Genomic DNA, 27,253 nt, shown 5'->3' on the forward strand with positions numbered 1-27,253 from the left:
GATTCAATCACGAGGGGCCTTTTCAAAGATGAAGGTTGGCATGGTCGATAACTCCGATTATACTCCAAAAAATTTAGTATAATTTTGATTATACTAATTATTTATTCTCACTAATTCTTGATTCTCACCAAAGAAAATCATGGCTGGCTAAATAAAACAGTTTAAGTAGCATTATTTTTAAGAAATATAATTGAAGAATTTTCCCATGCTTTAATAGAAGACAGAAGAACTATTAGAATTGTTAGTTTTTTTTAACTGATATTTATTTTTATTTATATAAAATTTTAGCTCTATAGCTTTTATATCTAAACTAAATTAATTTGTAAGCTAAGAAACAAATTTTTTCGTAGTAATTAATATTTATTCAACTCTCCTGTATGGGTATCATTTAATTTTTTTGCTCTCTAGGAAATTAATATTTAAAGCAAAAGAATAACAACAGGTTAAATTTGAATTGTTTTATGAATATATAAAGTATGCATTATAGGATTATGTTAGAAAAGCATGTGGGATAAATGAACTCAGAGTTTTTGTGCATATTCATGCTTTAACATACTATCAAAAACAATTGTTAACTAATGACAAATAAAATAAAAGTGCGCTATCTAATTCAAAATATTGCTGGTGCTACTCACTTTATCTTTATCTCAGATTCTCCTTGATAAAGTAGATATTCTTAGCTAAAAGAATCAAGCAATTAAAAAACAAACACAACAAAACAATATATTTATTTTTTATGGAACATCAACAAAGTTACCACTCTCTCAAAAGTAAAGTTTAATAAGAATATTGCAATCACTTCAGTTAAAAAATTGAAAATGTAACACATGTCATTTTATTGTAATTTTCAGTAAATATTTTGCATACATGTAGTTGAGTTTCATTGACATAATGTCACTGGGGAATGACTCGACAACGAAAACATATTCTTCATTCATGTAGTATTCCTTTTATATTTTAACATTAAACTGTCAGTTGTCCAGCTATCTTATTCTTTCTGTTGTGAAAATTTTATTCATAATAGTGCAAAATCTAAATCTTGCATAAATTTTGCAGACATTCTTTTTTAAATAGTGATGCATTTGTCACCATAAATAATAATATTCTGCTTAATATGTTTTTTTTTCAGGGTAATGAAGCTATAAGATACCTTGAATATTGTGTTGATAAAATGGGAGTCAGAGATCAAGCTATTCATAATTATCTATTAACATTATATGCCCGTCTACAAGAAACTGAAAAGCTTATGACATATTTGCAGCAACAGGTAAAACAATATGGTTTTGATTTTACTTTGTAACAAGTTAAGAAAAAACTATTATCCCCTATTTGCATCTAAGTGCACAACAAATGGATATCAAGCTCCCAGCGCAAACATATATCAACATCAAAAACTCTTAAAAAGACATTGCACAGCCTTTTTTTTTTGGTTGTTGCTTGCTTTTTTTAATCATATGAAATGAGGAAGCAAAAGTTATTGAATAAGAGCTATTGTTTGTTCCCAATAAAATTAGAGAGTTGTGTCATATTTAAATAATACTTTCTGTTCGCATTTAAAGAAACTAATGAAGGAATAATAAATACCGTTTCTTGCAGATGATTTTCTTCTACTGCAAAGCAAAGGTCAGAATTCTTTATTTCGCATTTTATTTGTCTAGAGCAAGTCAACATAAGACGCATCATTTTCAGTGGTCCAATCAAAGTCATTGCTCTTGTAACGTCATATATTTGTTTCTTTTCAAGAACGAATGTTCTCCTTATTTATTGAAATGTGTCAACATGTTTAGGGTTCCAAGTAAGACTAAGAAGCTGTACCCTTTTTTCTAATAATTCTATAATTTATATTGTAAAAGATAGCATGAATTAAATATCTGCCTGACGGGTTTGACTTTTTAAATCTTTTAAATTTTATTGAAAGCATATTTTTATAATTTGATAACAAAATAAAATGGAACTATATGCAGTCGCAGATGATTATTTGAATCCTGTACCACAATGGTCTTTTCTTAACTTGCAACAGAGTATAGAATGTGATATAATGATTTTCAATTCTATATCTGCCTACTTCCCCTATCTGATTTTTCAATGCTCCACTACTAAAACGTGATTATATATTCCATGTTACATGGTAAAAATGATCAAGCTTTCTTGAATAAGGAGGCTAGGATGTGTATTTTAATGTAGTGTTGAAAATCTTGTTAAAAAAATAACCTTCCATATACCAGAGGGAAAAAGAAAAAGAGGATGACCTAAAACAGGGTGGCTAGATAAATAGGAGAAGTGGTTAAAGGATGTGGGAGTTAATATATAGAGAAATATATCATCAAATAGATCTGGATGAGGTAAACTAACTAAGGCAGCCTTGGACGGTAACCAGTCATAGTGCCTAAGAAAAAGTACAATACAGAGCCCGTTATCCGGAAATCAGAAAACCGGAAAACCAAAAAATCGGAACGAAATTCGCTCAATTTTCCGCCATTTTTTAAAAAAAAAATTTTTTTTCCTCATAAGATTTCAGGATTTTTCTTTCTTTTTTGAACGATGTTTACCTTACCATCATTTTGGAAATAATCATTAGTGTATTACTTCATCGTTTTTTCTTCTTTTTAAGATTATTTCCAAAAATTTTTTTTTTAGTTGAGTTTGACAATAAAAAAAAAACGGCTTTTTGTAGCGAATACCGGAAAAATCAATTATCTGGAATAGCAATGGTCCTGATCGTTCCAGATAATCGGTTCCCTACCGTATAATGATTTTAATAATGATGCTATATATAATGTGACAATGATTTTATGTATAATATATTATTTAAGTGTGGTGACTATGAAAATTATTATTTTGAAGTTCAACTCAATGCTTATTTTTTTGATGTTAGAAGAATTTAAAAAAGAAAAAAATAGTGTTGTGTTTAGAGAACATTTTATAAAAAAAATTTTTTTTAGTGAAAATGTGTATCAAATTTCTCATTTTCAAGAAAGAAATTAAAATAAAAATTTAGTCTATACATAAAAATATTGCTTTGATCAATACTTGGAGACGAGAAAGCATAAGTCCATAAATCCTAGTTCTAGTTTTTAGGTGAATATCATAAACTTGATTTTTTTTCTTATATTTTCAATTTCTCAGCTCTCAAATTTCCTACTTAAAATGTTTTTTAGAAAATAATCCTTGAAATTCTTCATGTTTTCAAAAATTTAACAAATTTTACCTTCCAAGCATTGAGTTCCTGAGTAAAATTGTACAGACATTTTCCTGATATGCACTATTTTCCAATTCAATGATATTGAGAAATTGATTTTTTGATGCATGAAAGTGTACATCTGAAAGTTTAGAAAAAGTCAGGACTGACACTCAGAGGGTTAAAAGGAGATTAAATTAAATAAAATTCCTAAAACGATTTGATATATGCATAAAATAATTACAAAATTGGTTTGCTAAATTATCTTGATCTATTTGCACGTAGACTGTAAGTGATGTATGCATAACAGTAAACTGGCAACTGCTGAATAAATTTTCAGTTACTTAGGCTATACCTTAATATTTGTCGGTTTCGAAAAATTGATTTTAAAATTTCTTTCAAGTAAGTTGATCATGTGTTCAGATATATTTTCATTTACTTGTTCAATAAATTTCTAAAAAACACCCAAGCAAATTTTTCAGCAAAGATTGCTACTTTGAAAACTCTTGAATCAGTTACCTTTTCATAGTGAGGGGCAGAGCTTTTTTTAGACTTTGTGGGGCCTTGGGAAAAATAGGTATGGAGCTTTTCATATTTTAGAATTTCTCCTCACCTTGGAAACTTAGATTTTCGGTAAGTTTATGGACTTGAAATTTTGATTTAATTTAAATAGAATATTTTAGGGAACAGGAACTTCCTTTAACCTGAAACCACAAATAGTTAGAAATAAAAAACAGTTTCGTAAATTCAGAATATTAGAAGCAATCGAATTAGAGTTCTACTGGTAAAGTTCCTTCTCTCAGTAAACAAACCTTTATTTTAAATACTTGAATGTATTTATAGGATGAATCGGATGTTCCTTATGATCAAAAATATGCATTGAGAATTTGTTCAGAGCTTACTGGTTTGGAGAAAGCTTGTGTGCACATTTATACAACTATGGGATTGTATGAAGAAGCTGTGGATTTGGCCCTGAAAGTGAGTGCATTTCTGAATACATTTCATATATGTATATCTCTTTCTATGTATTTTACTTTGTTTTTATGAATATTGGTTAATTGTAGGTTGATGTAGAGTTGGGAAAACAAAATGCTGATCGTCCTGAAGATAATGATGACTTGCGCAAGAAACTATGGTTAAAAATTGGTAATAAAATATTTGGCTTTGTTTTAGATATCTAAAATAAATTTCAGGAACCCTAAATAGTGCTGAAACCTTTCAAAGATATGAATTTCATTATTTTAATATGTATAACAGTAATTTTATGCATTTTAGTTAGCTAATAGACGTTGAAGAGTTTTTTTTAGTATATACTTAAACCAAACTTTTAAATCTTCCTCATATAATAGTTTAAAGAAAATTATCATAATCAAACTGTTCTAAAAATTAATTGTTGACCAAATCTATTATGCTTTTCCTGTGGTAATGCATTAGTTGAAGTTGCTGTATATAACTGATTTTATCTACTACTATTTGTTTGCACTAATTTTGTAATATTTATTTTCTTTTGCATTAGTTATTTATTTTCTTATGTAATTTTCTTTTGCTATTTCCGCCTTTGCACATATAGTATATTTCTAGTGTATTGTGTCTTTCTTGATTCTAACTAACAGATTTTGTGATAATTTTACTTTTTCTTTCTGTTTTAAACTTTAGCCAAGCATGTTGTAAAAGAAAAGAATGACATTAAAAGAGCTATGGAAGTATTGCAAGAATGTGATCTTATCAAAATTGAAGACATCCTACCATTTTTTCCAGATTTTGTCACCATCGATCACTTTAAAGTATGTACCCATTTTGGGAAATATTTTGTTTTTAATTATTTGGTCCTCATTTGTGCAAATGTTGATCATTAGAAGATTGTGTTTAAATTGTTTTTCGTTATTTGATTCAGTTTGGAGGTGGTCATTTAACAAGGTTTGACCGTATTAATGACGTCCAGTTTCTCAGTAATATGTGCAGAATGCTTAAATATTCTACAGCCATCTAACTAAATTCATTTACAATTACCTGTTGGTTTTGCCTGAGCTATAAATATTAAAGTTAATTATAAAATATAATTATAAAAACCTAATTATTAAAGCTATGGGATTGGAGAATTACTGATTGAACACATAGTTTTCAAAAGTTTATTTTATTCTACCTCTAAAATAATTTGAAATGAAGTCATAAATAAAATATTTGTGTTAACTATAACACATGCATAAACAATCGAAAAAACAATCATGTATTTTATAACAACTATAAGGGGTCATTCAAATATTAAGTAAGCATATTTTTCATAATATCAGCCTCCCCCTTTATGAAAAAAAAAAATCACAATTCCCCTCTCAGGCTTAAGTACGTTAATTGTTATTCCCACTGCCTAGTTTATTTTATAAACCTTTTAGTGTACGTTGATGTATACATATTAATTTATTTCATAATATTTATGAGTATAATATTCTTTATAAATCCTTTTGTATTTAAAACTGTTAACCCCTGAAATAGGCAACAAAAAAAATTTCCGAATTTTCTTTTCCAAAGTTCAAATTTTATTCCACATTTGAAGTTTTTCTAAGTGTAATTTTTTTGTTAAATATTTTTATTTTTGAAAAAATTTTGAAAATAAGGGGATTTTAATGTCTTATGTTAGCACTGCTCATACCCCTCCTCTCCCCTAGTCAGTAAAAATAAGCAAATCCCCAACAACTCCCCCCCGTTTAGTGTTTTTGTAATATTTGAATAACCCGTAATATTCTCTGAACAAATAAAAGGAGAAATTTTTAATTCAAGAAGTGAGAAGGTGACTCCCACAAAATATTCTCTTACATGCCATAGATTGAGTCACAAATTTAAGATCTTGTAATAAAAATTTACTATCAAAGTTAGCATCAGGATTCTAATAGAAATGAGACAAATATTTTTTTTGTTCCACTACATTTATCTATCTCGCTTGCCTGAGATTATGGTGGTTGTGACTTCAATTGAGTGGAATCAACATAATTTCAAAAAAGAAGTTTAAAACTTTTATTTTATTAAAAATAAACTATATTTGTTTTATCAGCATAAGCTGTTCTCACTAAGTCACAGAAATTTCATTTTTGACTAATTTATTATTTTTTTAGAAAAAAACATTACTTTTTTTTACATTTTAAGATTTGTTTCTAATAAAGGGGGAGTGAGCAATTGAATAGCTTTTAAAAAAAATAGTGCATGGAGCATAATGACTAGTTTATGTCTGGTTTGAGTTTTAACTATATTAAACTGTTCTCACTAGGTCACAGAAATTTCGTATTTGACTAGATTTTTTTAATATTTTTAATTTCATTAAAAAAACATTACTTTTCTTACCCTTTAAGAATTGTTTCTAATACAGAGGGAGTGAATAGTTGAATAGTTTTTAAAAAATAGTGCATATGAGGCATAATGGCTAGTTTATGTAGGGTTTAAGTTTTAACTATATTTTGTCACTGAAAAGTTTAGTATTTTTCGGTGATAACAATTTTAGATTTTCCTTTAATAGTAATTCAGAACTTTTGTTATTTTTAGGATGCAATCTGTTCGTCATTACATGATTACAACCAGCATATTGAAGGTCTGAAAGAAGAAATGGAAGTTGCAACTCAAAGTACTCAAGAAATTAGAACTGAAATTCAAACATTTCGAAACAAGTATATAATTTTTACTTTTTCATAGGCATATTTTTACTAAATACACATTGTGAAAGTTTTAATTACAAATTTAGATTGAAGATTTTAAAATTAACAATAATTGTGTATCATGATTAGTATTCCTATATAATTGTAATTACTTTGAGCGGGCTAATTTTTTTTTTATGATCATAGCCGAGGATTAGATTTTTGTTTGTTTGTATTTCAAATGATCTGTAAGAAAATTCAAATTTTTCTATACTTGGTATTGTCAAAAATACTATTGTCCTTTTGTACAACTTAAAAAAATTAAACATTAAAATAATTCATTTCACTAATACACAAATTATTACAGTAAATACAATTCTCTAAAAAAATTTCTTTAATAAGCAATAATATTGGACGTGTAACATAATATTTTTCAAATTTTCTACCTCCTTACCATCTGAACTTTGAACAAAATTGTACTAAAAATTTTCCTGTTGTAACTCTACTTTTCCACTGAATAACAGAGGAAAAATTATTTTGAAAAGCCAGATCTAGTCTCCCCCTTTATCACCGAGTTAATAAGGTATAAAGTTATGCAACTTCTCCATTCAAGTTGAACTATAATGACTAAATTTGGCACTTTATTAAGTTTGCAGAAAATTAAATGATAGTATAGTTAAACAGGGTGCATAGCATTTTTAAATAGTGCTTAAAGGTGCTTATTTTTGATTTACGTTTTTTAAAGCCCTCAAAGGTGCTTTTTTTATTTGGTGTTTGTAAAAAGTGCTTAATTTTTATCTTTTAAGAAGAGATTTTTTCTTTGCCAAATTGATTACGAAAAATTCATGATTTTTATAATTTTCTCTGCAGTATTTATCAGAAACTAGTTATTTTATCATGATTGTGTAAAGTTTTTGAAAATGTTTTTGAATTTTATTAATTTTATGTATATAAATGAAGAACTTTAAAAAGGATAGAAAAAAAAATTTTTGTTGCTGCACAGATCCTAGTTATGATTTTTTTATTTTTTGGAAAGTGATTAAAATTATTTTTTGATTTCTTAAAAAGTACTTAAAAGGTGCTTATTTTTGATGAAAAATCTGACTATGCACCCTGTTAAAAACATCCCAAAATTTGTAAAAGTGGATATATTAAAGCATTTTCTTCGTTTTAAATTGCTTTTAATATTTTCTTGACAATAAAAAAGTTATATGTAACCTTTTACTAATAAAAAATGTTCCACAATTGTTTTGTATTTATGATTGCAGTATTAATGATTTTGTATTATGCTTTTGTATTTATGATTTTTGTATTATGATGAAATATAAGCTGCAATTCTGCTGACTGAAATTATTGTTTACAAAAATATTACATTAAAAGCTATGTAAAATATACATTTAAATTATGTTTTGTCTTAGGTTTAACATGGTAACTGCTCAAGAAAAATGTGCCTCCTGTGGTTATCCCATTATGGGACGTTCCTTTTATCTTTTCCCTTGCAAGCATGTTTTTCACTCTGTTTGTATGGTTTCCGAAGTGAGTGTATATTAAATAATTCATTCTTGTTTATTATGTGATATAAATTATATTATACAATGTTTTTATACTTCCTTATAAATATTAAAACAATTATAAGTACAGTCAAATCTCCATTCATCCATCCTTCCCGCATTGTTTTCTCACGTGTAAGGTCTTGTTTCAACAGTTCTTTCACATGTGTTATGCTTATAATCTTAATAACACCCAGTTAGATCATTTTTAAAACTAGCAGATTACTGTTTCCATCGTTTAGAAAATTTACCATTGTTGAAAAAATTTTAAATATTAAAGGAAAACAATAACAGTAATTCCTTATACCAATGATGAAGAAGAAAATGATGATTTGCTAGAGTTAGAGGAAAATGCTTAAAAACAGCTGGTTTATGCATCACTTGATGAAAATGTTGAAACTTATGGTGGTGTTAATTCAAGAAATGGTCAGATAAGCTACAGAAATAATACGTGATCTCGATGAAGATGGTAATATGGAACCCTAACCGTGTGCAAAAAGACTTATATACCTTTGAAACAGTTCGTAACTGTTTGTATTCACACATATTTACAGAAAATGTATAGTAATCTGTTACAAATTTCGAAAAAGGATTATTTGCACGGATCATCTTTAATTAATCTCATTTAAATTCTTTAATCTAATTTAAATTTCTTATGCTTATTGTAAATTTCTTAATTTTCAGATTTATTATTTTATTACTTTTTCGTACAGTCAGAGCTCATTCTAGGCAGAAAAAAGGGCAGGGTGCAAAAGTTTAAAAAAAGGGCATTATTATTCTAAAAAGGCAATTTCTTTCTATGGTCACTATGGCTCTTTCCATTGTCAATCAGTAAAAGAATTTTTTTTTACTTTACTAAAAGTAGCGAAGCAATCATATTAATTACTAATTTTTATTAATAAATTAGCATATATATCGAGTTAATGAGCTAATTAGCTTAGTAGTTTATTTCAAATGCATGCATATATTAGTAAAATAATAAATGCATGTTTTTAAGTGTTTGTAGTTATGATTTAATAATCAAAATGATTAATAATAATTATGATTTAATGATAGTGGAAGTAACAAACTTTCAAAGACAAGTGCAACAAGAGGTGTGATAGCTATTTTTCCTTTCCCATATAAATCTATGTATTGACAATGACAAACTAAATAAAAAGAGTTGAAAATAACAAAAGTTTAGGAAATCCATTGTAGTGTTTGGGGAAAAATAAAGAAGGGTTGAGGAAAAAAAGGGCATAAAGTCTATTACATCAAGGCACTAATTAACTTCAGGGGGAAACAGGGTGGATTGTTTTGACTAAAAGGGCAGCAGTATGTTGCGCCCTGTTTACCCTGCCTAGAATGAGCTCTGCGTACAGTTTAAAGTCTGATAGGACCCGCATTTGTTATTTTTCCATATCTATGATTTAATTTAAATAATCTACTGCTTTAAAATGTTTTCTAAGTTTCATGGTTTTAATTGCTCACATGTTCAAGTTCAGGCAAGCACAATACTGTTGTGTGATTAAATCAGGATTAAGACTCCTGCTTTTTGTTGCAAATAGTTGATAATTTTTTCTATTTCTTTTAAAAGGGTAAAAAAATATTATGGACTTTGTTTTCTTCTCATTAGACATTGTTTCCTTAACCGCTGCATGGCAAACAGGTCTTTGCTAGACATAAATTTATATTGGCTTTATAAATATTAGGTACTCACACTATTTTTATTTTCATCTTTATATTAATGCTGCAATTAATTGGTTACCTTTACCAGCCATTCAATTATTTGAAACTAATACTCAATTTTTATTTACGCAATAAATCAAGGTTTTTCTTAGCATTTTATTGTCTAAATTTTGAAAATTTAAATGTTGTTTTTTTTTATTGAAATTTAATTTTTTATTTTTTTTGAAAATTTTAGGTGCAACCCCATCTACCCCCAACAAAACAGAACCGTATTACAGAGCTCCAAAGACAACTAGCTGCACTGGTAGGACAAGATGATTCGGCTTCTATATCTTCCGCATCATTAATGTCTGCATCAGTTAGCACTAAAGACAAATTAACTGTAAGAATTTCTTTTTGAAGTTTTTAAATAACTACTGTTGCTTTTGTCGATGAAAGTGTTAAGAATAAGTTCACAGAAAGTTATTAAAGAGTTTCCATTATAAAGAAGAGACATCACGACACATACTCTGTGATTGTGAGGTCTATTCTGCTCAAAGATTTGAGCATTTAGTGCAGCATTGTGTCAATGCCTGGGAACTGCAAAATGTTCCTGTAAGGTGTCTGCTGAATTTTATTTCAGCTATAGGGCTTTCATGCTAATCATGATTTAGGGTTTGGGTACAATAGACCTCTGGTTGATGTGCCCTGCTCGTTAGAGCTGCCCAAACTCTAAGTCTAAATCTCTCATTATAAAACTACAGTACGTGAAAATGTAATAAATTGTTTTCAAAGTGAAAAAAATGGGCAGCATTTTTTCCCCTTAAGTGTTCAAAAGCTTATTTACTTGTTTTAGAGTTATTTTTTGGTTCCTTTTATTTGCAATTGAATTGAGGGAATTCCATAGTATGACATTTTGAAAAAAAAGTCCAGAACTAAGAAATTAGTATTAATTAAGCTACACACTTGTGCATGTAATTGAAACTCATATATTGACTCAATTAAAACAGTTAAAACAATTCCAATCTCTTTTAGTTAAAGATAAAAAAAACACTGTGAAAAGGATAATCTAAAACTTTACCTAAATTCAGAGATTAGGTGGTCCCGCAGTGGACTGATCGTTAAGACACGATTCCCAGCAGATCACCGAAGTCAGGGATTACTGGCTGCAGTCAGTGTGCGGGTGGGTGACCACTTGGTTTAGTCTGTGTAGGGACCGAAGGTGTGCGGTATTAGTCCTCGTTAAACTGTTCTACCGTAAAGTGCTAGACTTCGCATGTAGGTCGTCGGGTTACCGAAGCGGGGGTGCCATTCCCTCTGCAGAGGATCAAAATTGCGATGGCATGTATTCGGATCATCCTCAGGGATGTTTCCCAGACTGTCACCAACCCATTGTGCAGCTCTAGTGTGACGTAAATGAACTACAACAACAGAGATTAGGAGAGAAGCAGTTTCTTAAGATGCGATGTTTATTCATTTTGTACACATTAACCAATTATCATCTAGTTTTTCTCTTTAAACTTCTGGGAATTTGGCTTTATAATATTTTCTTTTGAGAATATTTTATGTAATTTTTTTCTTATGCATTATTTTTAAATATAATAGTTATTTACTGGCTCAGTGATGACACTCATGATAATGAGCTTTGTTTTCCTTATTTATTTACTTTAATAAAAATACAGTTATAATATCAACTTCCGTAATGTGATAAATGTTTTTTTTTTTTTTTTTTTTTTTTTTTAATTTTTTAAGGCTGAACTTGATGATCTTGTTGCTTCAGAATGCTTATACTGTGGTGATATAATGATTAGGTAAGTTATTTATCCATTGTAATCTAGTGAGCAAAATATTTTATCTAACATTTATGATTTACTATACAAAGTGCTTTGTAATCACCAAGCTTAATATATATATATATATATTTAACAATCCTTGTCCAAAAGGAAGTTGAATAAGTATGTACATTAGGGTTATATATTTATATTTAAAAACCGTCTTTTTTTTCTTCTTTTTTTAAAAAAATTAATTTTTGACAATTAATAAACAAAACATTAAATTTTTAACACATTTATCAGTTTTGAAATTTATACCTTGCCAAAAGTGCTAGAGTAGAAAGCTTTGTGACAAAAATTTATCTTATCAAAAATTACATTACAGTTTTTCATTCAGGGTATTAAGTTGAATGATTAGGTGTGTATCCTAACTATACATTTATAATTAATATTCTAGCTTCCAGAACTCACTATAATTGCTTATTTATTGCCAAATGAAATTCAAAGAAAATTTTATTAACAACCTTTGACATCTTCTTGATTTCCTCAGGAAATTAAACAGGTTTTCAAGTTTCTAATTTCGCTTCCAAAAATAATTCATCAACTTTTTATAATTAATTCATTTTTTCCTCCCTTAATAATCTTGTTACACCAGTTTGCCCCACTGAAATGAACTTACTGTATGGTGCACTCTTCCAGAAAGTGTGCATTGCATGTCAGTAAGTTGAAGTTAGGATTTTCTTATTGTTGCATAGCAATATATTGGAATATTTTGCAAGATTATAAATAAAAATGCTGTTGACTTACAAAGCATATTAAGCACATTCTTAATATACTTTTAGTGGTCTAATCCAATATAGGTCATTGAAGTATAAACTCGTCACAATTTGAAGCAGATTGGATCGGTTATAAAACATCCTGCTAGCGCCAGCTAAATAGGACACTCGTACACACAGGTCATTGTATGGATACCGGCTAAATATTGCACTCGTACATATAGGTCATCGCATGGATGCCGGGTAAATATGGCGCTCATACACACAGGTCATCGAATAGATGCCGGTTAAATGTCGCATGTACACACAGGTCATTGCATGATGGATGCCGGTTAAATGGCGCTTGTACACACAGGTCATTGCATGGATGCCGGCTAAATATGGCGCTTGTACACATAGGTCATCACAGGGATGCCTGGTAAATATGGCGCTCATACACACAGGCATCGTATGGATGCCGATTGAATATGATGCTTGTACACACAGATCATTATATGGATGCCGGTTAAATATGACGTTCGTACATTCCAGCAATTCCGAGGATGACAGTTAAATATGACACTCATATACACAGATTATTGTGTGAATGTCTGCTAAATATTCAATATGGCACTCATACCTACAGGTCATCGAGTGGATGTCGGTTAAATATGGTGCTTGTACTGAAAGAGTTAAACATTAATTTGTAACCCCTAATGAGTGTATTTTTTGGCATATTTTTTTTACATAGTGTTTTTAAAATGTATATTAAAGGTGCCATTCGTGAAATGCCATGTATATTAACTAAAATGAATTCATAAAATATACTAAACATAGTTTAATAGAATTATGCTGCATTGTTTTTATTGTTTACTTTTTAAGACATTTTTATTGAACACTATTTACATAAAAACTTACTTAATTGAGCTAATATTCAATAATTTGTTTGTAGGTCGATTGATGTAACCTTTTTGAACATGTCAGAATATTCTTCTATTTTGAAAAGCTGGGAGTAGCAAGATTAATTTCATGTATAATTATAAATTAAAATTATTATCTTGATTTGATGGATTGAAAAAAAAACTTTCTAATTCATCATAAAATGAAATATATGTATATAGCAGCTGGACTGTGATTATTTTATAAATAAATATTTTTTATTTAATCTTACTATATTCATGTTTCTTTTTCCCTGTGAATTATTTAGTATGGTAAACTATGAATCAATTTTATAATTGGAGTTATAGTTGAGAGTTAATGTTTTGTTTTTCTAAAACTCTTTTGACTGGAACATAATTTGTTTTTACAAAACTGTTTCCTGTTATGGTTAAATTATATTAGTTAATTGATTTATATATGAAATTAGGGAGTATGTAACTTAAAGTTTAAATTAATATGAAATAAAGTATTTTCATAACTGCTAGTAACTAAGTTAAAAATACAATTGTTGTGTTTTGATTTTTCATTATATTTTAACCACATGCAACATTCCAGAGTTTTAATCATTTTTGAAGAAAAAAAATTTGTTATAGTTTATTTTAATTTATAGAAAACAAACTCTGTATACATTTGCTTTTATGTGTTTTTTAAAAAAAATATTTCTAAGCGAATAAGTTCTTTGTGATTTAAGTGTTTAAATTTTATTATTTCTATGAAATTTTACTACAGTTTATTGTACAGTGAAGGAAGGACAATGTGTAAAGCTCTAATGACTTTTTATTAATTTTATAGCAAACAGATCCTTTGATATTTGCTTTTCTAATGCTGACAGTGACTAAAATGTTAAGTTAGTACATAACTTCATTTTTAAAACATAAAAACTGATTTTAGTCAAGAGTTTTTTTTTATTAAATTCTACTTTTAAGAATAATTTTTTTTTACATATTTTTATGTAATATATGAAGATCTTAGTGGAAGAACTGGCTAAGGGACATTTTAATGAATTTGAGTAAATAAGCATTAAAGTTTATACGTTCTTCCTTTTTTTTTGCTCAGTCTTTATGAAGATATAATACACACAAAAAATTTTGGGGGTTTATTTATTTGATTCTTACTCATTTTTAATGGTTTTTGTGCATAGTATTTGCTTGTTTTTGTGGTGGATTTTTAATGTTTTGCATCGAATGTAATTTAGTTTGAAAAGATAAAATAAAAGCATATACAGGGTGTTCCAAAATTCTCTTTACAACTTCAAAAATAAATAAGATATTTATATTCTGTCTTTTGCATGTATTACTGCAACTAATAAAGTGTTGTTTAGTACACTTCAACATGCGCACCATTGGTAGCCCTAAGCACTTCCAGTCTGTAATCAATTTCAAGCCAGGTGATGTAAAGATAATTTTGGAACACCCTGTATATTGAGCTCAACTTTCGCAGAGTTGATGTTTTACCAGTATCTAACACCTTAATTGGCAAAAGTTCGAAAAAGTTTAATTGGATAAGTTCAGAACTTTTATCTATTCAGTCAAGTTGTTTTGTAAACTCTATACATTCTAAACCTGGTTTTTTTCTCCAAAAAAATATTTCACTTAACTTAGTTATGATAGATTTATTTCAAAGATTGTTTGGCCTTGAGAAAGAAGACAATATCTCTGTTTTCTTCTTATTGGAGATATTGCATTCTTGCTGAGAATAGTAAGTAATTTCATTCATTTCAATTATGTAATAAATATTATCAGTTCTCAATAAAAGTTTTTTTGTGCACAAAAAAGAATCAAGTTATATGAGAAAACTTTAATTTCTTAATCAGACTAGACTATAAGGCTTATAAATTAAAAGTGTCTTAATTTGTCCTTTCCTGCTGTAGAGTTCTGTTCAGATTCTTTTGTTAGAGAGCTGCGTCTCTGCCATCCAGAGTAGGCTTGATACCTTGGAAGTTTGCTTGCAGGAGTGGCACTGACACTACTAATGGCACTTTTTCCACTCGAAGATGCATCATCCAACACTAATGACGGCTTACTAGAATGAAACACGTTTGAGTTATACAAATCAGAAGTACTCGAGGAGTGTTTTTTGTTTGTTATAGCACTTGTAGTGTTACTTCCACTAAAGAAGGAAGTTTTTGTATTAATTTCAGGTGGTTTTAGTTTGCTTAAAGCACTAAAGCTGCTGGTTCGGGTTCTTTCCGGCACAGTTGGCGATTTCTCTCGTGTTGGTGGTTCTGGAGTTTTCAGTCGCCAAGAGGAACTGAAAGGGCTGGTTGGACCACTCTGAACGGGTGGGCTTGTGTCGCCTATATGTAGAGTGCTTGAGCTGTCGTTCCTCATTTGAGCAGCTGTGAACGGTTTTGGCGAAGTCAGTGATGATCTTCTAGTGGCAGCCAAAGTGTTTGGTTGCATAGTGGATGAAGTTACTTTGGTTTGTGGTAGAAGTGGTTTTGTAGTGGTGAATGAGCTTCTACTTGCTGGTGTCTGTCCCATACTTGCTTGTGGTTTTATCTCTGAAGTTTGATCTCCACTCAGGCGTCTAGTTCCCATGTAGAAAGATGCTCGTGGTTGAGATACCTGAAATATTATATAATTTATCACTTAATATGGATTCTGTTTTCAATATAAAGGTAAACAATAATAATCTAGAGCTCAATACCTACTCTAATTCCAGTTAGAAAGTTTACAACTGCTTACTACAGCTTATTTTGCAAGGCGATATTTTCAAACGGATAATTTTGTTTTCAATAAAAGAAGTAAATTAGATAATTTCTGAACTCAATATTAATATCTTATGAAATACGGCACATTTAAGTAATTCTGGTGAGTTTGAAGTGAAAACTGGAAGCTCCCTGGCCCAAGGTTTTAATAGATAGGAACAAACTATTCTTGCCCGCTTTCGAAGTGGTCACCTTAAATTAATGAAATTTTCAGAAGGATCCAAAAACTTTGTACCAACTGTTCTTCAGACCAGGCTTCGCCTCACCACGTCCTCGCGTGCCTGGGGCTCACCAAGCAGGATTTAGCAGATGATCCATTCACGGTGTTGGATTTTTCGAGAGTGTATAACGTCATAGACCTGGTGTAGCACTGCTTGCCAATGGGGGCGTGCAACAACAACAACAAGGAAATACATTATGTAGAAAAACTCTTTATATTGAGCAAATTATTTACTTGAACATACTGGGTATTATTTAATGACAACCCTTAAAGTATATTTTTAGAATCCTTCTCCAAAATGAAATTTAAAAAATTAGTGCAAATTAATATTTTAAGTAAGAGAAAAATAAAGACTCTAATAAATTCTCAGAGAAGGGAGCGGGAATAAAAGCATCAGAACCTGTTCGATTGCTAAAGGAATTTTGATAGTGTTTTTAACATTTATCTTTCAACTGAAGTTTCGGCTGGTCGTGTTCTGTAATTTTGAGCATGTGAAGAACAGTCATTAAATAAAACTCTTTTTAGTGAAATATCAATTGATAATGCATGGCGATACCAGCAAGACTGCTTGGGAAATCAAGCTAAGTTTTAAAGCAGAGGGTGCGTTTATTGTTTTTCAGTGGCGCTATATATAGCCAAGAATACGACTTCAGCCACACACACGTCACAGTCCGTTTTACAGGGAGGACCCAATCATTCTCCATTCATATACAGATCGTAATTTTGACCCGAACCAGAGAGCGACCAATCTCCAATTCAGTTCCGCCAGAGGTATTGATTTGTTATGGGAACTTTGAGGACTTTGTGACCCCGACAGATTTAACATATACCAGTCACCATTTAATACCCGGGAATCCTTCGGGATTCGAACTCGCGTTCTCACGGACGCGAGCCCAACGTCCTACTTACTAAACAGGCTATCCCAGCCTGATATTGCATACAAGTAACTGTCAAAAAAATATATATGTTGGTGTCGCTTGAATGTAAATTGACTGGCTGTATTGTTATTTTAAAGACTGTTTACAATAGTTTTTAACTGAAAATTAAATAACTTATGTTTTAAAAGTCATTTGAAACAATATCGAAGAAATTATGAAGCAATAGCATCAAGTATAAAATTGAATTTTGTTATAACGTAAAAGATTCTTTACTTAAAGCTGCTATGAGCTAGAAGATAAGACCAGTAACACAGACTGTAGAGTTAACATATTTCCTAGAAAACGGTATATATAAAAAAAGTAAATTAGAAAGTTTATAAGTACACACACAGCTGTTATTGTACACTAATACAGTAGGGAACCGATTATCCGGAACGATCACGATTCCGGATAACTGATTTTTCCGGTTTTCGGAATCGCCACAAAAAGCCGTTTTTTTATTGTTAAACCCAACTAAAAAAATTTTTTGGAAATAATCTTAAAAAGAAGAAAAAACGATGAAGTAATGCACTAATGATTATTTCCAAAATGATGGTAAGGTGAACATCTTTCAAAAAAGAAAGTAAAATCTTATGAGGAAAAAAAAATTTTAAAAAATGGCGGGAAAATTTATCGAATTTCGTTCCGGTTTTTTGGTTTTCCGGTTTTCTGATTTCCGGATAACGGGTTCTGTACTGTACTAAAAACAAATGACCTAAAATGCACATTTTTTTGAAATTCGCAATTTCCGATATTGTGATTAGTCAAAGCGGTTTTTGAAAGAAAAACAATATTTATCACTAGGGTAACTTTCTTTTGATGTTGAAGTCTTTCTTAGGCTTTGAAAATAGAAGTATCCTATGGTAATTATTATTTTTATTTTATTTTATAGATTGTTTCAACACTCCTCGGTTTCGGCAATAATGAGCAAACCTGTTATCCTGTTTTGTTCTTAGCAATATTATCTACATTTTTTTTTGTTTTGTTCAAAATTGATGACCTAACAACTTGGTTATTTATTTTTTCTATAATTTTATACCGTTATCGAAATAGAAACGCTGAATCCACAGTTTCCCACCAAGTGGCTCATTAAGTAATCTCGTCGTTTTGTAGCACGTAGCCACTTTATTATACTTAGACACCACTTTTGTTAATATAGCTGTAGCTACTAAGTCGATTTATAACGTATCCATAGCTTGTTGGAAAGTTTGAGATTTTTTTTTTTCTGCAAATTTTTTTAATTCAAAAAATTTTATTAAAATTTTTTTTTTAAATTTCTTATTTTAACGCATGCATGTTCTCTGAATATATAAGTACGTTACGTTAATGTTAACTTGTATGCATTCTTCATGTGACGTTTGGTTTGATTTCTACTAAAACCGCGGCTTTATCAAAAAAAATTATTAACAAAAAAATATTAGTACTTTCATGTAAACAATAAAAAAATAAAAATAAATTCAGTAAATAACGTTTTTAACTTTTCTAAATCAATAACTGAAAAAAAAAATAATTTCAAATTGAAAAGCTTCATGGGGAAAATACACTTTGAAAATAATCTAATTTCGAGTATAGAACTTATAGTTGTCTGGAGGCTTATTTTTTCTTTATTCTCTCTAGATGACACGATGTAGTCTTTAACTGAAAAACATTTTGTAAGCAGACAGCCTCCTAATGTTTTTATACATTTCAAAAAAGTTTTTTTTCTTCCTTTTTTTTTAAATTTAAGAAAATTTTTACTTAAAATTTTCTACTATATAGTTCAATTATTAATATTATCACTTACCTGAGTTTCTAATTGTGGAATTTTTGATTTCTTATCTAACTCCAAGAAATGGATATGCTTTTCTAGTTCTTCGATTTGTTGAAACAACTTTTCTATATGCTTCAGTAGATCTTGATTCTGGAGCATTAGTTGATTATTTTGTTCCTACAGTTTATTTTGCAAAAAGAGAAACCTATATTATTTCAAATTGTAAAAAAATTGTATACTGAATAATTGTACTTCTACAGTTAAAGTAATTAGTCAGATAAATGATATTAAAAGCAGTTTGGCAATAAGTCTTTTTTTTCAAAACAACACTTATTATACTCGCAGACATGATAACTTCAATTTTCCACTAATTTAACTATTTATTTATGCTTATTAAGTAATGTATATTTTTAAAATCATCAAATTTGTGTATGTATTTTTTCCCTAATAGTTTTATTACTTTTAATAAATAAAATATACATTAATTTTATTATTGTATAAGAGCAATCATAGTTTTATTGAATAATTAATATCTGATATTATCTTATTGATATTAAGTAAAAAAGGTCTTACTTTAAATAATATATACAGTGTTCCAAAAAAAAAACACCTTGAATAACTTTTGATCTAATGATCGTATTTCCTCGTTCTAGGATTCAATCTTAATGGTTCGACGGGGTAACCTCAAATATGATAATTAATGTGGACGATATTTCAAGTTACAAAATCAGACACAAAAACGTACTTTTTTCCGAATAAACATACTCTTTTTTTCAAAGGATTCGGATCTCTGACCCTCGAAGTTCATGGAGTAGCCGCAATCTGGGATATAGTTTGGTCAGGAGAGCGATCCAAAGTTTGGCCTCCTTAATGTTAATTTTGCTTTTTGCGTATTTCGCCATATCTCGAGAACTTTTTAAGGGAGCTGAATTGTACACACAATTATAAAATTTTTTTATCCAAAGATAATTCCATACAAGAAAAGAATTTTACTAAATATTTATTATTTTATATAATTCTCGAAAAAATTTTGAATTGTAAGGTAGATAATTTTTCACATCATTTTAAAGTTTGTAATTTTACGTGACAAAATACAAAATTTGAGCATAATCAATCGAATAGTTCCTGAGAAATTGAACTTTAAAAAAGTCGTATATTTAGTACCATCCTAGACGACATTTAGCAGATTGTGGCTACCCCCTATAATTTGGGTGTCAGAAATCTGAATCCGTCGAAAAAAAGGTATGTTTATTTACAGAAAGTACGTTTTTGTGTCTGATTTCTTAACTTAAAAATATCGTCTACACTAATTAATTAGCATAATTGAGGTTACCCTCTCGAACAGTTAAGATTAAGTCCTAGAACATGAAGATCCGATTAGCAGCATCAGATTAAAAATTATTCAGTGTATCCCTGTTATTTATTTTTTTTTGTGGCGCACTGTATACATTATTTAAGGTAAGACCTTTAAATCAACTTAATTTTACTTAATATCAATAGAATAATATGAAATATTACTCAACGAAACTCTGATTGTTCTTATAAAATAATAAAATAAATGTCATTAAAAATAATCATACCATTTGAAAAAAAAAATGCTGGTAAAAATTCGAGGATTTTAGGAAGATAATCAGTAAGCAAACTTTAATTTCATTCCATTTATGTAGTGTCATCGTGTATCATAAAAGATAAGTGCTTATACAAAACAATCAAATCTTACACAATAGTAATAGGATTGCATTTAATGAGTATTGCATTGTTTGCACAATCGCCTAAATATTGTCTAATAAAGTTCAATGAAGAGTCATGAATATTACAGTTGAATTCTGAATATTTGCTTAGTTCATACTATTCTACACACAAAAAAAATATTAAAGAAAAAAATTAAAGAAATTACTAACCTATAAACATAAATTTATTATCTTTTGCTCATCATTTTAATTTTTTTCTTTATTATATTATTCTTCTATAAAGAATTTCCTTACAATAGTTTTATTAATGAAATGCATGTTATATTGTTTGAAAATAGAATAGGAGTCACAAGGTCATGTGATTTCTCCGTTATTGCGGTGTCCGAAAATATGGAGGCGAAAAATCGTTTGAGATTCCTATTCTATTTGCTTACAGTATAGTAGCTTCTATTAAAGCATTTACTTGTGCTTTGTGTCTAGCAGCACATTCAGCCTCCATTTGGTCCGTCAAGAGTTGTACTTGATAGAGTGCCATCCGTGTCTGCTGACATTGTTGGTCCAATTGATACTTCAGAAGTTGTATTTGGTGCTGGGCACTGCTGGGGTACTTCTCTTCTAATAGTTCTATCGTTGGAATGCTATTATGTGCAGATGTATGCTCATTGGGCTGAAATGAAAGAATAAATATGTTTAACTCTGACAAGAGCGTTTTAAAAAAGCAACTTAATTTACTCGTGCGAAAATACAAGTAATAACTAATACCAAATATTATTAATTATGCTCTAATTAATACAAGAAAATAATTAATTTCCGTTAGAACATTAAAAATTCTTATAACAGTAGAACATAAAAAATTCTTATAACAGTAGAACATAAAAAATTCTTAATTTTGAAAATCTAGTTTTGTTACCCAAAACAAAATATATTTCTGGATCGATCGTAATTGGTATGTAGTAGATTCAGGTGGCGTATTACCGTGGAGTCTGCAATTACAATTTCTTAACACTGAATTCACATTACTTAAAAAATTAAAGTTTTCTTGCTTTTTTTTTCTTTCGAATTACCTTTTTTGTTTGAATTCGAATTCTCATATTTTGACAAACAACCACCATTTTTTTTTTAAGGAAAGGGGAGACTTAGTTCGTCTAAAAATTTAGTGTACAGCTAGAATATGCAATAAAATGGGTTTATGATGCCGATGTAAAAAGCAATAAACTTCATTGGAGTAATTAGGAAATCTTGTTGGTATTATCATGGCCCTTCAATCAATTCCAAATTGTTATAATTTTTCTTTGTCGATTATGATGCATTTAATAAAATTGAGCTTACTATCCAAAATAAAAAAATCAATTTCTTCCATAGTTAGTAAAAAGAAAAGAATGAAATAATAGTATTATTAATATATATAGTAGTATTATTTATTCATTTTTTATGTATAAACAAAATGTAACAGTTAAAAATAAATTATTTTTTATACTCTCAAAAAGTTATTGAAGATATAATTTATTTTGTTCTCAATTATGTTAATATATTTTTATTTCTATTTATTTTATTAATTTTGATTAATACTTGGCACCATAGTAAAACCTATTATGTCTAAACCAATTCTTTCAGCTTAAATAATTAAGAAACTGGTGGACCATTTAGGTTTGTCTTTATTTTTAATTGATACGATAAAAATCTGATTGTTAGATCATTAGTTGGCTCTTTTATTATTTTCATATATTTTTTTAATTGCAGCACTGTACATTTACTATGATTCTTGCAAGACATACTCCTGTTTTTTTTGCTTTTAATTCAGTTACCAAAGAAATAAACTATTGAGAAAAAAAACTTACTTCAATGGTTGGGCAGCGCATGATCAAGTCTCGTTCTAGAAAGTCTTGGTCACCAAAAGAAAGTTTTAAAGGACTAAGATGACTCCTTTTACTTTGAAAAGATGAATTATTCTCAGGAAACTCTATAAAAAATTCATCTGTTAAATATATTTATAATTATGTTTCTTTTATATTCATATACAAACAAATAACAATAAAAAAAGACGATTCATTTATTTTAATTGGAAGTTATATTTTTAATTGGAACTTTTTTTTTCTTGAAAAATATCTCATATGTATCAATAAAAAAAGTCTGTGAATAAAATTTATTTATAAAAAAAAAAACACTAAATAAAAGAGGTTTATTTAGAATGGTTGCTTTTGAAGTAAAATGATTTAGAAATGGAATTTTCGTTGACAAACTCCTGTTGCCAGAAAAAGCATTGATAAATCCAAAAGTTGTTTCATAATTTAATTCGGAAACCAGTACTTAATCGTTCGATCAAAAAATTGTTTACTAAATAAATGATCATGTGAATTGAGATACCTAATTTTTACTCTTAAAGTGGTTAATAAATAAGAGTTTAAATAAGAAAGGAAAATTGAAAGATTAAGCACTAAAATAATATTAAGCATTAAAAAAATAGGTAAAGTAAGTGAGAAATTTTTGTTTTTAACTTTATAAAAAATGTTTTTTTGAGAAAATAGTTTTCATTTCTCACTACCATAAAAATCTCCACATTAATGTTGCATAACTCAGTAAATTTTTATGGAATTAACTTGATCTTGTGCAACTCCAATTTCCAATTAAGCAATAAAATCTTTTTTTTTTTTAAAGAAATCTAGATAGGTAATTCTTTTTCGCTATAACGTGTTATTAACCCAAAGACGATTCCTTATAAGCTGAGATGATTTATAAGAATGTTGATTTTTAGCAAACATATTATGAAAAATTGAACTTTTCGATTAAAGAAATTTAGCCCTTTGATACAATTAAAGTGTGATGTAAATTTTACATCAGCAAACCTTAAAGGCTGAATCTGGCATACAAAAGTAAATAACTTATTGTGAATCGTCCTCAACAGATGGCTCTGTCAGTAAATCATTTAAAAAAGAGGAAAAAATTGAAATATGAAAGAAATGTTACATCCTGTTAATTGGTTATAATTGATTTTGGGTAGAAGTTCAAATTGGGATTTTTTTTCAAACTGGAATTTTTTTTTCACTTATGAAAAAAAAATTTTTTTGCTTTAAAACTTTGACTTAATTTTTGTTTTTAAATTTACGTTTATTCTTTAATTTTAAACCTATCACATCAAAATTCTTTTAAACAGGAAAAAAAATTTTTTTTCCTCAGTCAAACACGAGGAACGAAGTTTTTATATTAACGATCAAATTGTGTATTCTTTATTTCATCAATAAACTAAGAAATTGCTTAGTTGTAAAAATTCAAAAATTAATATAGTTCGCCTTGAACTTAGATTTTTGAAAAAAGAAGAAAAAAAACTATTTAGCAAATGAGGTAGTTATCAAAAAAGCTGTTTTGCCTCCGTGAGCAAAAAAAAAAAAAAAAAAAAAAAAAAAAAAAAAAAAAAAAATAAATCCACTTCAAACCAAAAAGGAATTTAAAAGAATCCGTAAAGTTTTATTTTTAAATGTTACTTGAAAGCGTTTCTAATAACTGCGTTTTAACTCTTCGCTGTTTCCAACTGCTATCAAGCAGGTTTTGATGCTTTGAGCCTCGCCTTCCTCGATAATGTTTCGACAAATTTTGATAGGTTTTTTGCTCCTAAACAATATTTTGCGAACCCTGATCTATATATAGAGTTTGGCGTAAATGTATCCCTAACGTATATTTTAAGACAACTTAAAAAAGAAGGTAAAAAAATTAAAAGAAGTCAAATTTAAAAAAAATATCAACTCAAATTAAGTAAAAAATGTATACAAATTAATGGTTTGGTTGCAGATATATATTTCAGCGAGAAAGAAACAAAGGCTCTTAAGGAATTACTAGTAAGGAAGGAGGGATGAAAAACATTAAAACCAGTTTGTTTGCCTAATAAAAGCGGGAGGTGTTTTCAATAATTTCCTTTTCATTTCTGTTTGTTCCCTACATCAAAAAAAGATCTTTATCAAGAAATTGTTCAGTTATAAGTCAAATGTTTCAATAATGAGTTATGTAGCTTGTTATCTTAACACTACATTGACATAGAATCTCAAATACCGTTTAACCCCTTCCTTCTAGCTCCTGTGAAAATGACGGGGTGAGGTTTCGCTCTCTATTTCTCCCTCCCGTGAAATTTTCAGGCTGGAGAGTAAAGTTGTCACTCGTCAATAAGAATAAAACTAATTCATTTCTTTTGTCCGGAAAACATTATATTTCTCCATTTACACACCAGATGGCAGTACCAGGATATTTTTAAGGTAATTGTAAATAGTTCGTTTATTTTAAACTAGATGACAGCACTAATCAAATACGTGTATTTGGAGAAATAGGCACTTTTATGACCGTTTTTTTTGAAGATGGGAAACTTTTTTTAAAAACGTTAAGGGGTTAAGGGAACATTAATATCGTTGAATTGGTTCTACTTCTTAAATGTAAATGTCATACTTATTTCAAACTTACCTTCGATGTTTGTCTCCACGACAGAGTTTTGGGTACTTTCGAGAAAATCTGTGGAATTATAAAGGTTGGTCTGTCTGTCAGTTTGCAGGGACAATCCTGAAAACGCACTTCCCACACTCTGAGCGATTTGCAGTGCTTGATCCTAAATCAATATTAATAAAACAAATGCTTCATTTTCACAGAATATGAATACATATAATAAAACAACATGTGTGCACCCTACTTAGCTTTATATGCTTCTATATTTTAACACAGGGGCCATTTAATTTTGGCTAAAAATGTCTGTTGCCTAGAAACTGAGATAATTCTATAATAACTAAAACTATTAATTAATAAATCTGTCACCACCGAGTAATCAACAAATACTGAAAAATCTTCTGTTTTTATGTCATTCTTTTTTTATTTTTCCCAACTTGGTTGCTTAGCAACTGAGACAAATTAGGTCTTGCTCTCTTGAATTGGTTCATGGTTACATTTATTTAGTCCGTTTTCGGAAGAGACAGTGCTTGGCCGTTTTTTTGGGACTATTTACAAATGTATGTTTGTAGCTTCTTAGCCCCCAAAATTATGATCAAATTTTTTAAATTTTGCCTAACCCTCCTATGTTAAGGATCAGGAATGTAAATATGCAAAAAAAAAAAATGTTTATTCAGAGAAAGTATGTTCTTGTTTCAGATTTCGTAACTTGACTAATAATTAGCACTAATTATTTAGCATATTTGAGGTCACCCCAGAAACCATTCAGATTGACACTTAGTTCGTGAAAATCCGATCATTAGAACGAAAGTTACTCTGCGTGATATCTTTTTTTTGCTCACTGTACCATATCAAAACCAGTTTGATTGTCTAATGAAACTCGGTGATGTCTCCAATATTCGCCCTTTATTTCCTTGTAACCTTCAACAATCATAACTACAAAGAATCAAATCTCATCAATTACAAATAATCTAAAAATATATATCAAGAACGGTGATTACAAAATACCATGTATTTTAAACTTTAACTGTGACATAAATCACCAGTTCTAATTATTTAAAATTGTATATTGTGGGATGAATTTTTTAAGTGCTGCTGGGAATTAAACAATTGTCTTTATCCACATTTAATTACATTTTTTTAAATATGTTTACTTATTTATTTTTCACACGCTTGCGCTTCAAGAAGATCACGGGTATCCACACATGTGACCTATGACGTCAGCGCCAGCTATCATTTATAAGAAAAATGGCGTGTTAAAATCGATCTAATTTTCTCCACATAAGTTAGAGTGTTAATTAACGTGAATTTAATAAATTACAATGCCGTATCGCATACGGAATTCGTTAAAATTTAATTCTTTTTCGTCTACGTATTTTACTTAACATAGATTTATTATTTGTTTATGTATTTCATAGTAACCAATATACATATTTTTATTTTGTGTACATGGCAACTTCGATTCATAATTAGTTTTCTTATGTTTACATATTAGTTTTACGTGCAAGTCTTTGTGAAAGTATATAGAATATGACACTTAAGAGAATTGATACTTGGCCTGCTTAGCTTACTCACAATAGATCGGGAAAAAACAGTTGCTAACGTAAACAAAGCTACGTTTCAACAACCAATCAGGATCGAGATGCCCACACTACGTCATTTGCAGGTATCCAATTTTTAAAGTTTTTTTTTCACACATACTAATAATTTCCGCAACAAATCATTTTCAGTGGTGGCTAAAGAATTATAAAGGAGTTCTTAAATTGTTTCGGATTACTGAAGTCACATTTCCTGTTTAAATATTTCTTACATAAGAGTAAAGGTAGCCAAACCGTGACTCGTGGACAAAACGTGATATTGCTGCGATTCAAAAGTGACTTGTATTCGAATTGAGTGTGTGCGAGCGAGGTTTGCCGATTCTGCATTAGTGTAACTGCTAATAGGGATGTCCTCGGCTAATTGGAAAAATCCAGCTTTTTGAAAACTGAGGATGTCATTTTTTTCCCCAACAAAAACTAATCTAACTTTATTGGGAACAAAAACAAACACATAAATACAAAGAATATATATTCGTCGTCAAGAGGA

The 27,253-nt window shown here is 29.2% G+C and overlaps 2 protein-coding genes across 3 annotated transcripts in view; one reads left to right on the plus strand and one right to left on the minus strand.

Annotated features, from left to right (window-relative positions):
- The window catches only part of dor (vacuolar protein sorting-associated protein 18 dor), a 35,108-nt gene extending 21,416 nt beyond the window's left edge, over positions 1-13,692 (plus strand). For both annotated transcript variants that reach the window (XM_087161563.1, XM_087161564.1), the window contains exons 21-29: positions 1,130-1,267; positions 4,022-4,156; positions 4,243-4,324; positions 4,835-4,962; positions 6,710-6,831; positions 8,217-8,334; positions 10,252-10,398; positions 11,748-11,806; positions 13,475-13,692. In XM_087161563.1, the coding sequence (XP_087017689.1) occupies positions 1,130-1,267; positions 4,022-4,156; positions 4,243-4,324; positions 4,835-4,962; positions 6,710-6,831; positions 8,217-8,334; positions 10,252-10,398; positions 11,748-11,806; positions 13,475-13,538 (993 nt within the window). In that variant the 3' untranslated portion in view covers positions 13,539-13,692. The remainder of the gene's footprint in view (positions 1-1,129; positions 1,268-4,021; positions 4,157-4,242; positions 4,325-4,834; positions 4,963-6,709; positions 6,832-8,216; positions 8,335-10,251; positions 10,399-11,747; positions 11,807-13,474) is intronic.
- A 1,551-nt stretch (positions 13,693-15,243) lies between these two features.
- LOC107454107 (uncharacterized) overlaps positions 15,244-27,253 on the minus strand; it is a 70,644-nt gene continuing 58,634 nt past the window's right edge. Inside the window, exons 3-7 of the mRNA XM_087161567.1 lie at positions 25,193-25,334; positions 22,588-22,709; positions 21,213-21,416; positions 19,092-19,235; positions 15,244-16,028 (exon numbers count right to left, since the gene is read on the minus strand). Of these exons, the coding sequence (XP_087017693.1) occupies positions 15,297-16,028; positions 19,092-19,235; positions 21,213-21,416; positions 22,588-22,709; positions 25,193-25,334 (1,344 nt within the window). The 3' untranslated portion in view covers positions 15,244-15,296. The remainder of the gene's footprint in view (positions 16,029-19,091; positions 19,236-21,212; positions 21,417-22,587; positions 22,710-25,192; positions 25,335-27,253) is intronic.

This window comes from Parasteatoda tepidariorum, chromosome 4, assembly GCF_982258835.1.
Source record: "Parasteatoda tepidariorum strain Cologne lab strain chromosome 4, Ptep-v5.0, whole genome shotgun sequence".
NCBI classification, from domain to species: domain Eukaryota; kingdom Metazoa; phylum Arthropoda; class Arachnida; order Araneae; family Theridiidae; genus Parasteatoda; species Parasteatoda tepidariorum.